At 55.9% G+C, this 14,079-nt stretch overlaps 1 protein-coding gene across 1 annotated transcript; it reads right to left on the bottom strand.

Moving 5' to 3' along the window:
- Positions 1 to 5,359: 5,359 nt before the first annotated feature.
- On the bottom strand, positions 5,360 to 7,581 carry NPTX1 (neuronal pentraxin 1). The gene is made up of 5 exons (XM_064150739.1): positions 7,051 to 7,581; positions 6,712 to 6,919; positions 6,037 to 6,281; positions 5,758 to 5,937; positions 5,360 to 5,647 (listed from the first exon to the last, which is right to left on the bottom strand). The coding sequence occupies exons 1-5, from the start codon at positions 7,510 to 7,512 to the stop codon at positions 5,426 to 5,428; spliced, it is 1,317 nt and encodes a 438-aa protein (XP_064006809.1). The 5' UTR covers positions 7,513 to 7,581; the 3' UTR covers positions 5,360 to 5,425.
- Between the last annotated feature and the right edge of the window lie 6,498 nt (positions 7,582 to 14,079).

Raw genomic sequence — 14,079 nt, 5'->3', positions numbered from 1 at the left:
TCTGCCCTTTCCCTGACAGTCCTACCCAGGCTGGGAGCTGAGCCCCCCTCACTGCTTCTGGGGGAGCTTTGCTGTTTCCCTGCTCCCTGTCTCATGCATATTTAATCCGGGTCTCATGGAGCCATGTGCTGCCGGCACGCCGGCCCGGGCCAGGCATCCGACATGACACACTCGCTGCTAATTAGTCTAAGGGCGTGTTATGAAGTGCCTAGCACGCCTTTGGCCCTGCAGCACGATGATGCTCTGGGATGTTTCTGGACCCAGTGCTGCAGGCAGTTTCGCTGGCAGGCAGGTCCTCCCTCGCAGAGCAGGGCTGCAGGAGAGGCCACCTCGGGACACTCCGTCTCTCTGGTTTTCGTGGGTGTTTTGCTCTGAAATACAGCCCATTGATTTTCGTGTGTGTGTGTGCATATCCCATCACCTCCTTTCACCTCTGCAAAGTTCCCGGTGGAGCTGAGCTGTGCCCGAGGAGCAGGGAGGAAAGGGTAGGCAATGGGGGTGCATCATGCCTGAAGCCAGAGGGGTTTCTCTTCCGTGTGAGTCGCCAGCGCGGCAGTCGGATCAGAGCTGTAAATCCCAGCTGTATCCTGCCCTTAAGAACTCTCCCTCGCCCCCGTCAATATTTCTGAGCCATCTCCCGAGTCGCAGGGCCTGTCCTCATGCAGCCCAAGATCTCCATCTGCTCCGCAGCTCTAAAAGCCTCCTGGATTTAGTGCACTCGGCGCTGGTGTGGGCAATGCTCTCCCTTATCCCTGTGCTTGCAGGGGACGCTGGGCTGGCTGGCACCAGCGTCACCGAGGCAGGGCTGGTGCTGCTAAACAGCTTTCAGCCCAAAGCAGCAGTTTCTGGTTGCAGGGTGAGGTGTCAGGATTGGTGCCCCTTATTGATGGGCCTGTGCTGTTCAGCTCCTCTGGCAGGATCCTGCCTCCCTGCCTGCCTGCCTGCTGCAGGAGCTGGCATTGCTGCAGTGGCAGCAGCATGGGGATGTGCAGGTCTCACGTCTGGAGATGCTGCTCTGTGCTGAGCTGGGACAGACAGGGATGATCCTGGGGTTGCTCTGCTCCTCCTCTCACTGCCTGGAATGGCTGCACGCAGCAGGCAGGCAGGCAGGCAGGCATGGAGCTCAATACCCACAGGTTTTCAGGGCCTGAGAGACAGATCTAGGTTTCCCTCACAGCCTTGGGGAGCCTGGGATGTGATGAGCTGGGATGTTTCTTACCCTTGATGCAGGAATCTCTGCTCCTTCAGTTCCAGCCCCCTCAACCATCACCCACATCCCACCTCGCTCTTGCCCGTAGCCTCCCACACCCTCTGCCCCTCTGTTGCCACCCACCCTGGGGAGCAAGACAGCCCTGCTTTAGGCTCAGCGATGTTTTCCAGCTACCAGCAGGGAAAAACCTGTGCCTGACAGTGTCATTCTCAAATTGCAGTTTCAGTTGTAGTGCAGCACAAGCCTCCAGCCCCTCGTTTCCCTCTCCTCTGTAGCTTTTGGGCTGTGTAGCTTTATCTTGGCACTGGGATGGATGAGCGTATGGAGAAGATTCATGGCATGGCCCTGCTTGGAGCTAGGGCAGGGCTGGGGTGGGCTGGTGGTGGCTGAGAACAATGCAGGAGCTGCCACCCGTTCCCTGGGTAAAAATAGCATTCCCTTTGCAAAGATGTAGGCTGTTCCCAGTGACACAAAACCAAACAGGCTGTCCTTGGAGCAGCTGCTTTTCAGGGCCAGGCGGGAAGGGGATGGTGTCTGCATCACCAGAGAGGGCTGAGCTCTGGGCGTGCAGCCTTCTGGCTGGGGCTCTGCAATATTGCTGCCTTTGTAAGGCTGTCACGATGCTGATCAAAATCACTTCTACACCTCAGGGAGACCTGGGGAGACAGGGAGTTAGAAATTCTTGGTTGCACCATGCTCTTCAGCACCCCTTTTGTGTCCTCTAGCATCACATCCCTTCCATTCCTCTGCCTGTGGTTCTCCCCATCCTGCCCACCTATGAGCCGTGACGGAGGCTCCCTCAGCAGCCTGTCTGTGCCTTCCCTAATCACCTGTGAGAGTGACTGATGAGTGGCATGTTACACTCAGCCTGTCCCCTGTGGGGCTCAGTAAATTGCTCTAAAAGAGTTCTGATGTTTCATTTTTACCTCTTGCCCCCAGAGGACTCCTGACGCTGACTGTCCCCTGCCAAGGGTACCCAGCAATTCTAACTCTGCTTTGGCTTTGTCTGTGGCTACAGCACAGACACCAAGTCCCCATCCCTTAGACCTGCAGCTTGGCTTGAGGCATCCTCCCTCTCTGTTTCACCCTGTTCTCTGTATCGTGATGATTGTGACTTGAGACATCCCAGAAAGGACCCAGGGCTATCACAGAAGCAAACCTTGCCAGGGAAAAAGGCTGTATTAGGGTGGCAGGCACCAGATGATGGAGAGGGGCCCAGGGGTGGCTGCTCTCTGATAGCTGGAAATGCTGGAGGTGGAGTGATCAGGGATGCTGCTAGCAGAGGCTGCACTTGGATGTAGATATTGCCTGGGAAGAAGCAGCACAAGTGGCCATGGGACACTTGCTGGGACCTTCACCAGTCCCAGAAACCTGCCAGCCACAAGCATGGCATCTGAGAGGGCTCTGCTGAGTTGTGCCAGCTGCATCCCTCAGTGTTGTGTCACTGCGTCCTTGCCGTTACCAAAGGAGGAGTGCTGGTGTCACCAAGGGCTGCGTGGGGCCCATGGCAGCAGCACTGAACTGGACCCATACAGCTCCCATTCCCAGCTGCAGTGGGACAGGAGGAGTTACAGGGGTGTGTGTACATGGAATGTTTTTTTGGCTGGTTGTCAGGAGTAAATAACACTTTCCCTACTCATGTCTTTGATGTTAAAAGCAATTTATCTGGCAAGCCAGTTGTGGCAGGTATGCAGCAAGTGGGAATGTGTAGCAATTACTCAGGAACAGCATCAGGCACCCTGCGAGGTGCAGCCCTGCAGATGCCACTGCCAAGTCCTCAGCCTCTGGCATCTGCATGGCCATTCTCCGGCCTTGCCACCCTCTGAGCCAAGTGCCCCTGTGCCCCCACTGTGCTGAGATTTGCCTTCTGGAGTGATGCCCTGCAGGAATGGCACTTGAAGCCCATCCTGGGCTCCCTGAAGGACAAGCAAAATGCCCCAAGTGTAGCTCCTGCCTGTGCCAAGAAGGTTTGCTGCAGAGAGCAGAGGGGCATCGGGCACTATGGGCTGCAGGGTGTCACTGTCCCCACCATCACCAGCCTGGCAGAGGCAGCTGGAGGAGCTGAGCATCCAAGCCTGCATCTTGGGGAGAAAAACATAAGATCAGGTTGTATGATGGCGTTACATAAACCAGGGCAAGATGGGATCTAAGGCTCCAGGAGAAGGAGAACAGCTGGCAGGTACAGCCAGGGCCTGAGGGGGCTCCGAGGGGAACAGGACAGAAAATTCCTGTTTTCTCAGGCAGGCAAAACCTTCCTCCATTAAAGACATCAGCTCCTGAGCACTGGCTGCTCAGGGGCCCCACACATCTCAGAGAACCTGGCGTCTTTCTTCACTCTTTATTGTGTAAAAATAAAGTCAACAATTCATGTAATCCCGGCAATAAAATGGCAAAAGCATGAGAAGAATCAGTAGAAACAGTGCATTGTCAGAACTGCTGCTGCGGGCTGGGTGCAGAGTCTGTCACAACCCATTCAAAACCAGAGAGAGAGAGAGAGAGAGAGCAAGGAACAGGAGAAAATGTACAGCTTTGGTTAGCAAAAGAATGACAAATCAAGATACGTTTATTCTCTCCCCTACTGTACACTATATACATTGAGTTGACATCACACCCTCTTGCTTGTTTGGGGAGGGGTGGGGGTGGGTTTGTTTTTGGTTGCCTTTTTCTTTTTGGCAAATCTGACGCACCTGGGACTGTAGGTTTGACCTTCCTGGTGGTGGTCTTCGTCGTCGTCGTCATCTTCTTCTCAGCAGGTTTGTGCTTCGTCGCTTCACTGAACAGGTTCTTGAGGAGGAACTGAAACGAACTCAACGATGTTGGTTGGGGTTTTAAAAGAGCACAGTTTAGAAGATGCTGCCCTGAGCCACACTTGGTAGGAAGGTCTCTCGATCCAGGGGGGGGTTGTAAAGTGGTGTTGTTCGTGCCTGTGCTGCTCTTCGGCTGAGCCCTGGGTTCCTGTAGCAGCAGTGGCTGGGCCAGCTCTGTGCTCCCGGGCAGGGGTGGCCTTGGCCTTGCCCGGTTCCCTCCGGGGCCCCTCCGCTCTGCGCATCTCTTTGCCATATCTCTGGAGTTGGTCGGGGAGGCTCTGGAGCCTTGTGTGCATTCTGCCTCATCCTCCACTGCCACCCAGGTTGTGTGTCGGGGGGTCAGTGGTGGGGGCTTGGGGGGTGATTTCTGCAATCTGTAGTACAAACCAGGAGTTTAGAAAAGGAAAGCATACAAAACGCATCTGTTATTTCAAAATACACTTCTTTATCTCTTTTGTTTTCTTCCTCCTGCAGAATCTCAAAGTGGTTTTATGTTTTTTCCTTCTGGGAGCACTGTTTAATTCTATATATAGATATATATATATTTAATCTTCATAAAAATACCCTTTTTTTTAAATATTGGTAATAAACTTCCCTTTACAGTAAGAGAAACAACAGTGTCTATTATCAAAAGCAGAAAGGCTTCAGACGTTTCAGGGGTAGCTAAACTTCCAGGGGACAGTAAAGGCTATTTTCTTTTGTTTGTTTGTTTCTTTCACCAGCTACGGCGCGTAGGAGGCCTTGGGGGGCTGCGGGTGGCAGAGCCAGGGGGGGACGTACCTGAGTGCGGCAGGTCAGGGAGCAGGACGGTCCTGCCCCGGGGGGTCCCGTCCCGGTGCCCGCCGCAGCCCGGGGCTATGGCTGTGGTGCTCGGGAGCAGCGCCGGCCAGGGAAGGGAGCAACAGAGGCTCGCCTGGGGGTGAGGGAGTGTGTGACGCACCCCCGAATTCCAGGGAGGGAGCAAAACCGGAGGTGGGAGGATGTTGTACCCCTCCCCCAGCGGCTCTGGGGGCGTCACTCTCCCCAGGGGGGGCTTCAGGCTGGAGGGAAAGGAACCCCCGGGGTGGGGAGCTCCTGTCCGGGTCACGCAGCCGTTTAAGGCGCCAGTGCCCGGGGGAGTGGTGGGTGGAGGCAGCAAAGCAGGGGCCCCGGGGGGGGCAGGCATGGGGGCGCAGCGGCGCCAGGCCAAGGCACGCAGGCATTGAAGGACGTTGGCAAGACAGAAACCGGAGGGTCACGGGGCTCCGGGGGTGAGCGGCCCTATTGCCAGGGCATCCCCACTCCTTGGGACAAGACAGGTGGCTTTGTTCTCAGTTGGTTTTGCGAAAAGAAGGGGGGGGGGGGGGGGGGGGGAGGGGGATAAAGAAAAAGAACTCGATGAGAAGGTTTCTCTCGCTTGTCCATGGCCCTAGTTGAGCTGGCGACAGGCCTCAAAAGTCCACTTGGTGGCCCCGCCGTAGATGTCGATGTTGGCCTCAGCCCAGGCGATGACATTTCCCGAGAGCGCCTTGGAGCTGCAGGTGGCCAGGCTGTAGACCTCCCCGGGGCTCAGCTTCCTGTCCCACATGTTGAAGTGAGCCAGCTCCCCCACGAAGGCCTGCGTGGCATCGAACCCACCGCCCAGCGTGTCCTGTGGAAGAGCCACCGTCACTGGGGGTGCAGAGCTGGGCTCGCCCTTCCCACCCTGAAAGCACTCGGACAAGCAGGGACCCCTACACCTGCCCCTCCGCCAGCCCTTACCTGCTCCTGGCCCAGGACCAGTACCCCCTGGGGCTTGATAGGGTGGTAGGGTGCCAGGTTCTCGCCGTTACCGGTCTGCGTCCCGTCCTGGTAGGCTTCCCACACACCGTCCCGTGTGGTCCAGGTGACACAGATGTGGTGCCACTTGCCGTCGTTGATAACAAAGGGCAGTTTGGCCACCTGCAGGTGATAGGTCAGGGTGGTGGGCATAGAGGTCCCCCATGCTGTCCCCCCTAGCCAGACCCACCCCGCTTCCCAGCACCTTCCCCAGGGCTGTACCTTGTCGTTGATGAGGATCTCCATGGGGTTGTTGCCCCACTCAATGAGCACCAGCTCGTTAGCCTGCCCAGGCACAGCGTAGGAGAAGGGGGTGCCCATGCCAGGGGAGGCACTGGACTTGATCCACATGCAGACACTGAAGGCGTACATCTCGGGCAGGCTCTTCTTCACCTTGGCGTACATGTAGTTGGTGCGCAGCGGGAAGGTGAGCTGGAACCTGTCTGGGGGCCGGTTGTCCTTCTGGCCTGTGGGGACCGAGGCACGGTGGGCTCTGGCCAGAGCTTCTCTCTCCCCACTTCGCAGGGTTCTCCACCACCCACCACTCCCTCCCTCCCCACCCCGTTATGTAACGGGCCTTGAGATGGCAGTGAGGAGCAAATCCCTCCGGCACCGCTCGGCTGCCTAATCCCTGGCACGGGGCAGTGCCCGCAGCATCCCCGGCTCCTGCTGCGGGGGCCCCGGGCAGCGTCTGGCTGCAGCCGGGGGCAAAGGACAGTTCCAGGGGTGGGAAACGGGACGGGCTTAGCATCCCGCCCGGCAGCGCTCGGTTGCCGAAGGTTGCGAGGCGGAGGGGAGCGGACATGGACAGCGGCGGGGCAGGGGGATGCTCCGGCACCCGCCGGGAGCCTGGTCTCAGTATCCCGCGGGCAGCGGGACAGGGGCAGTGCCCGGTACCTTTCTCCAGGTCGCTGATGCGCTGGTGCAGCGAGGTGAGGGTGCTCTCGATCTTGCCGCGCTCCTCGGACTCATTCTTGGGGTTGAACTTGCCCTCCTCCAGGCTATTCACCCGCGACAGCACCTGCCGCTCCAGGTCGTCGATTTTATTCTGCAGGATGTCCTTCAGGTTGTTGGTCTGGCTGGAGGAGTTCATCCTACTGAACTGCTGCAAGGGGCGAGCACAGGAGCGGGGCTGTTACCGCCTGACCCGCCGTACCGTACCCCGCTCCGCTCCAGGCGGCAGCTCCGCTGCTCCCCGGTGTCGCTTTTCCCGGGGCGGCGGGACGGAGCGCGTACCTCGAGGTTCTCCAGCCTGGTCTTCAGGGACTGCAGCGTCTGTCCGAGCTGGCTGAGGGTCTCGGCAGCGGGTGACCGCGACAAGTCGCCCATGGTGTTCTTGGAGAAGCCACCCTTCCTGCCCGCCCCGCCGCCCTTCTCGGCGGGGCTCGTCTCCAGTACGCTCTGGCTCTCGCACCGGCCCAGTTTGGCCGTCAGCTCACGGATGGTGTCCTTCTGGTTCATGATGGTCTCTTTCTGCTGCAGCACCGTTTCCCGCAGCTGCAGCACCGTGCTTTTCAGCTCTTCGGCGGAGCCGGTGCCCGGCGCGGTGGCCGCGCACATGTCCCCGTCCAGCGGCACCGAGGTGCAGATGAAGCGCGTCTGCCCGAAGCCCTGCCCGCGGCCGCGCAGGCCGAGCAGCGGCAGCAGCAGGAGGAAGAGGAGGAGGCGGCGGCTGCTGCCGGAGGGCCCCGCGGCCATGGCTGGAGCTGGTACCGGGGCCACCGCCGGGGCCGCTCCGCCGCTCTCCGCCGGGCCCACTGCGGCACGCGGCGCCTCTTATAGCGACCGGGCGGGGCCGCGCGCCGTGACGTCACGTGGCGCGTGGAATCCCGGCCGCGCGAGGCGCGGGGGGGGGGAGGTGTGAGCGTGAGTGAGTGTGAATGGGGCGGGGGGGGAGGAACGTGTGTCTGGGGGGGGTCTGGGGATGCGAGGGGTCTGAGACGCCAGTGTTTGGCGAGGGCGCGTTCGGGGGTGTCCGTGTGTGTGTGTGTGAATCTTTGGCGGGGGCTCTGGGGAGGGAGATGTCCAGGGGGTGTGTTTGGGGGGTGTGTCAGCCGTGTGTGTATTTGGGGGGGCTGTCTGTGGGGGGGCTGTCTGTGTGCGTGTTCGAGCGTGTGCATGTGTGTGGTTTGCGGAGGGAGGTGTGCGTGTCTGCGTTTGGGGGGTGCCTATGTGTTTGGGGGTCTTTGAAGGGGGGGGGTGTGTGTATTTGGGGGGGTGGTGGGAGTAGATGGCTATGCAGGAGAGGTCGTGCTGCGAGGGGAGGGGGCGTGAGCGTGTGTTTGAGGGATGTGTGTCTGTGCGTGTGCGGGGGAGTGGGAGTGAGTGGACGTGTGTAGAGGAAGTCGTGCAGGGAGGAAGGGGCAGGGGGCGGATGTAGGATATGGAGGGTGATACAGGAGTGTCCCAGTGACACGACGAGGGGTAACGGACACAAACTGGAGCACAGGAGGCTACATAAACGTCGGGTGTGTGTGTGTGTGTGTGTGTGTGTGTGTGTGTGTGTGTGTGAATCTTCACTCTTTTGAGGATGGGCAGAACGCTGGAGCAGGCTGCTTAGAGAGGTTGTGGGGGTCTCCACCTCTGGAGGCATTCAAAACCCACCTGGACCTCGCGATCCTGTGGGATTTACTCTGGGCGGTCCTGCTCCAGCAAGGGAGTTGGACAGATGATCTCCGGAGGTGCTTTGCAGCCCCTCCACGCTGGGCTTCTGTGCTACAGCGGCTGTGAACGCGGGGATGCGTGTGTGTGCGTGTGCATGTGTAGGTACATGCGAGTACGTGTGCGGAGCCTGCCTGCGGGTGCATGTGCGGGGTGTGCGTGTGCATGCGGGGGTGTGCGCGGTGCCGCGGCGGGGGGGGAGAGGGGAGCAGTGCCTGTGTGTGTATGGAAGGGGCCGCCCCCGGCTCGCCGTTGGTCTGTGTCCGTGGGTGCCCGTGTGCGGTACGCCCCAACCCCTTGCCTCCCCCCAGCAGCGCCGGCGGCTACCGGTAGGCATCGGAGGAGTTGCCCCGCGGGCGGGATCGGTGTCGGCGAGGGGAGCGGAGCCGTTTCCTCGCACCGCCCAGGGCTGTTCCCGTCAGCACAGAACAGCGTCTCCCCTCCACACACTCGGGTATCCCCGGTCCAGCTCCCCCCGGCCCCGGCGCCCACCACTCGGAGCGGAGCAGCCCCACGGCAAGGGAGCAGGCAGGCACCGCCGGGCTAGGATTTTAGAGGTCTTTTCCAACAACAACAAAATATGTCTATGATTCTTTGGTTCCACTGTGCCATGATTTTATGGTTTTAAGACATGGGGAGGGGGAGGGCTGTGACAGCTCGACAGCAGGGGCTAGCGGTCGGGAGAGCAGGAGGGGCTGCGGCCCCGGGCGGGTGCTGCTGGAGCAGGCATGGACCCAGTGATCGCTGAGCGTCCTCAGGAGCAAGGTGCAAAAGGTGGTGCTGGTGAACAGCTCTGCTGTGGGCGTAGGACGGCGATTGCTGCTTTTCTTCTTCCTTTTTTAATCAGGGGAAAAAAATCCTCAGGTAATACTTGCATCTGTCCTCGGTAGAAAGAGTTCAGAATTGCTGCTTTTCTCATCTCCAGCACTTCAGCCCAGACCAATTCCTCTTCAGCCTCGTAGAAGCGAGCAGGGAGCTTCTCCCTGTGGTTGTGCCTCTCAGCCTTCCCTTGGAGACACCTGAGCACAGGCAGGACCTTCCTGGCCACGGCAGCCCCAGCCCCTGGGGTTTCACTCTTCTCTTCTTTCTGTGGTATCCTGTCGTGTCAGGAAATACCTAAACTGTTGAGAGGTTTAGCTGCCGGCATGCCTGGGTAACTAGGTAAATTTGGTCCTCCCGGTTTGATTCACTGCCTGCTCTACTCAGCCTGCAGTGCAGCTGTCCATATGGCTGGAGTATTTACATAATGCCAAGTTATCCCGTGAAATATGAAGCAATTAATTTTGATTAGTGAAGTGGGTCAGTAAAATACAAAGGCTCTCAGTCCTTGAATCCTCAAAACATGAAGTATTACCAACCCCATGGTCCTTTCCCCTTTTATCTCCCCTCTGGTGTGGGCTCGATGAGCCCTCAGCGGGAGCTGGAGCACATAGAGCTGCTCACAGCAAGACCTTTGACTCCGTGACTCAGTCTGATGCCTTTTCTGATGCACATGTTTACCTAGCCCCAAGAGTTTTCTGACATGCCACCTTGGCAGAGAGTGTTTCTTTCTCAAAGGCATCACAGTTACTCTGTCCTCACCCAGCAATGCTCTGCAGGTTACAGTTAAAAGAGCATTTTGTGGCCAAAACCAGAGGCTTGAGGTTGTCACCAGGCACAGCAGGAAGAGGGTGGCAGTGTTGGTGACCTCTCTAGTTCTTTGCCATGGCTGGGCATGGCTGTTGATGGCAAGCCCAGGGAAGTCAGGGGCAGCACTGGGACAAAAACGGCCAAGAAATATGGAGATGTGCCAGAGTGCTCAGCAGCTCTGTAGCACTTTCACTGGGATCCTGGAGTGCTTTCGCTGCTGTCTTCCATCAAACTGTCCTAGTGCTCACAAGGCACTGCAGAGACTTGTTCTTTGGAGCTTTTCCTAAGGCTTCTGGTTCTCACTGCTGCTCCTGGCCCTGAACAGCAGCTCAGAGACACCCCCTCCTAACCCCCCAACCCCATGAGGAGCTCACCTCTGCTACTGTATGCTTCTGGGGAAAAAAAAAAAACAACCCTGCATTTCCACTGAGCTTTTCACTTCTGTCTTTATTGCTCTGGTTACTTTTCCTCCTCTTAGCTCTCAGTGCTGTGCAGCATTTCAATGCAATGGGAACGTAGCAGAGAGGAGTTAAGGAGGGGAACAGGCAGAATGTGTTTTGCTGGGCAAAGCAGTCCCCCTTTGATGCTGGTTTGGGGGCTTGGTTTTGTTTTTCTTTTGGTTTGGCTTTTCTTTTTTAGAACAGGAGTGCTATGGAGAGGCTGCAAAGACTGCAGGTCTGATTCTTCTGCCACCATCAGGAATACAAACCAGAAATAATGTTACTGCAGGCGATACAATTACACCAGTGCAGAACTGGGCAGAGAGGCAGCCGAATTGGTACCCACTTCTGCTAACATCTGCGTGGTATTGACAAAGCTGCTCATGTCACTGAACCTGTTTAACTGGGAATCTTTTGTCATCCACAGTACATTATGTTGAGATGAGACCAAGGTGACAGGTGCAATAAAACAACCACGCCGGTACTATGGTGATGGAGACGGAGCCTCTACCTGGACAGGATAAAACAACAAAGCTGCGCTACAACAGATAAGCAAAATCACCCCTGTGCCTCCTAATGTAAGGGAAGAGCTGCAAAATTCATCCTGAGCTTTCCCAGAGTCACTGAATCATGCAGTAGGATCTGTTATTGCTTTTGTAGGTTTAGGAGCTGGATGTGGATAATGGAATAATGGAGCCCCTATTATTTTTAACTCTTCTCTTGCCTCTTCCAAAGCGCTCTCTGTAGCCAGCTGATGTATTGTTCTGTAGCCAAAAAGAGCTGAGCACAGCTACCAAGGACCCTTGGAGACGATTTAGTTCTGAACAGGAGCCAGCAGGCACATTTGTATTTGTGATGGATGAGTATCATTTTGGACAGCTCAGGGTGCTCCCTCCAGGGACCCGAGGAGCCCTGGCTCCCAGTAGCCTCCGGAGCCACAGCCAGTTCTCCAGTGCAGAGGTGAGGACCGTAAATACTCGATCTGCTCAGCACTGCCCTTTGTGTGAGAGCAGAAGAGTTACAAATGCATCAAGGACATTATCTTTTTTTTTTTTTTTTTTTTTTTTTTTTTTTTTTTTTTTTTCCAAAGTGGACAAATCTCTTTAATCCCAGGAGCTGGAGCCCTAGGGAGCAGGCAGTGGAGCCTTTCTCTCCTGTTCGTGCAGCCTGCTGTACATAAAACATCTCCTGTGGGGTAATGCTGATTCCACATTTAAGTCTCCTCTGTGGAGTAGGAACAATATGATCCTTTATGGGGTGGAGACAGCTTTGTGATTGGGAAATAGTAATGGGTAGATTTCACTGAGTGAGAAACCCAGCTCCATTTGTTTGTGCATCTAGCTGGTGCCTCAGCTGAGCTGCTGGTTGTGCCTGTGCTGTCTCTGAGGCTTCCCGGGAAATCATCCACTCCAGCCCACACCTGCACAGCCCTAGCCCCAACATGCTTAGAGCAGGACATGGCACTGCCTAAGGAGTTGTTTTGGTGGGTTTTTTTAAACATATAGGCTTGTTCTCAGGGACAGGCTCTCTGGTCACGCTCCCACCCTGCTCTCCCTGTGGAGCCCACGTGTGGAGGAAGCAGGGACCTCTCCAAAGCCCTTTGCTTAGTGCCGCTGGACAAGGCGCACAGAAGCAGCACAGGTCTCTGAGCTGCTCCATGCTTAAGTTTGCAGAATAATGTGCAACCAAAGTCTTTTTTTTTGTTGTTGTTGTTATGCCTTCTAAAATCTCCAGCTGCCATTAGAACAGCTTGAGCATGGTGTGTCACTAGTACAAGTACTGTGTGTGTGATGGAGTATTCCCTTCTGTAAGAGACAAACTCTTTGGACTGGAGTTTGAAAATTTGCTGCATTTTGCTGCAGTCTTTCTTTGCAGATCTCTCCCTCCCTCTCTCTCTCTCTCTTTCACACACATATCCACTCTCTCTCCTTTTTTCCTTCCCTTCCTTTCATTGTTCCCATCTCAAAAGTCGGTTTTGTTCTGTCTTGCTCAACATTTACCATCCAGTGAGGAAGAGGAGAGTGCTCTTTGTACTAGTAGGTCTCAGTGATTGCTGTAGGGACACAGATTCTTTCATTACAAATAATTAATTTAGCTATATATTGCATAACATCCTAAAAAGCTTTCTAGGGCAATCTCATGCTAGCTGGATGCACAGTTCCTATCAATATTACATTACATTTGGGTACAACAGTTATGAAGTTTCATTAAAAATTTAATTTGTGGTTTAAAACTGCAGCATTCCCTTAAAAGTGTAGCAGAGAAACCATTTTGGCTGCTTCTGGACTGATCTTGCATTAGCCAAAATTGCAGAGAGAAAGAGAGATGCAGAAGGGACTGGGTACCGTGGTGATAGTCCCTGCCCGGGAATCCAAGGGGCTGGGCCGAAGGAGGGAGGCAGCTTGAGCTCAGCACCTGGCTGTAGTATGTCCTGTTGGGCTCCTGCCAGCTGTGAGAGGCTTTGTTTGAGTATGAAGTGAAGCATTAAGCAGCGTCTGTGGTTAGCAACCACACATGAGCACAAAATAGATTTTACCCCATTCCAGCCATGTGCACCCATCTGGGATTAGTTTATGTGGGAAGAAGATGGTAACTTCTGGGAATGCAGAACAAGAGACATACCATGCCCAGGGCTGTGGGACAGGAGCTGGTATGCAGCTTGTGCAGGCTCCTGGGGAGCTGATGTGAGCCCAGGAGTCCCAGAGGAGGAGATGCTAATGGCTTTGTGGAGATCACAGACATCCTTCTGCACTGTCTGATGCTGGTGTGAATTAAAAATCTCCTTCCCGTCAGTGAAGTTGTCCTCCAGCAGGAACTGGGAGACAGGAGGAGGGATAGGGCCCAGGATCATGTTTTGTTAATGAGGTTTTGTTGTGACGCTTCAGCAGCAGATTTGAATGGAGGAAGGTTTCAGACATCCCACATCCGCCTCTCGGGCTCAGGGCTGATCTGTTCAGTCATTTCCACCCCTGTGTGCTCTCTCTCACACACACACGTCAGAGGAGCCAACAGCTTTGCCTTCTAGAGACCACCTCTCAAGTCATTTGTCAGCTCTCTCAGCATTCACCTGCTGCAAAAGAAAGCAGGATGCCAGCTGTGCCAGGGATCTGAGTTCTGCAGCAGGACACAGACCTCCCTGCCCTGCTCAAGTGGTGGGGCTGGACCTGATGCTCCTGCCCATAGCCTGGGTGTCACTGCCCCGTGCGGGCTGCACAGAGCCTGACCTCTCACTAAAGCACCCACAAGTGATCACCTCTGAGTTTATTGATGAGAAATCTCACATTTGACATTTTTTTGCCCTGTCCAACAAAGGAGAGGAGATTTGTAGCCAGAACGGGGTGGAGGTTCAGGAGGCAGCACCATCCCGGTGGTTGCTGTAGGTCTCTGCAAAAGATCATTTCCCCTCCCTCTGGGGAGGATGATAATGGGGAGTGGGTTCCTAAATCCCTTAAGCTTCTTTGATAGCTTCAATATTTATCTGTAATCCCTCTGGTGCTTCTGAACAGACACAGCCCTGTGTCCCTGGTGCACTGGG

Source organism: Pogoniulus pusillus, chromosome 11, assembly GCF_015220805.1.
Source record: "Pogoniulus pusillus isolate bPogPus1 chromosome 11, bPogPus1.pri, whole genome shotgun sequence".
Taxonomy (NCBI): domain Eukaryota; kingdom Metazoa; phylum Chordata; class Aves; order Piciformes; family Lybiidae; genus Pogoniulus; species Pogoniulus pusillus.
Note: the sequence above shows the minus strand (reverse complement) of the source record. Positions and strands in the feature narration are given on the sequence as shown.

What these genes read in the sequence shown, in the direction of transcription:
- NPTX1 (XM_064150739.1), bottom strand. Translation starts at nt 7,512, where the DNA reads ATGGCCGCGGGGCCCTCCGGCAGCAGCCGCCGCCTCCTCCTCTTCCTC. An exon ending in CCAGGCTGGAGAACCTCGAG is followed by an intron (nt 6,920 to 7,050) that starts GTACGCGCTCCG and finishes CGCCCCTTGCAG; the next exon opens with CAGTTCAGTAGGATGAACTC. An exon ending in AGATCCTCATCAACGACAAG is followed by an intron (nt 5,938 to 6,036) that starts GTACAGCCCTGG and finishes TATCACCTGCAG; the next exon opens with GTGGCCAAACTGCCCTTTGT.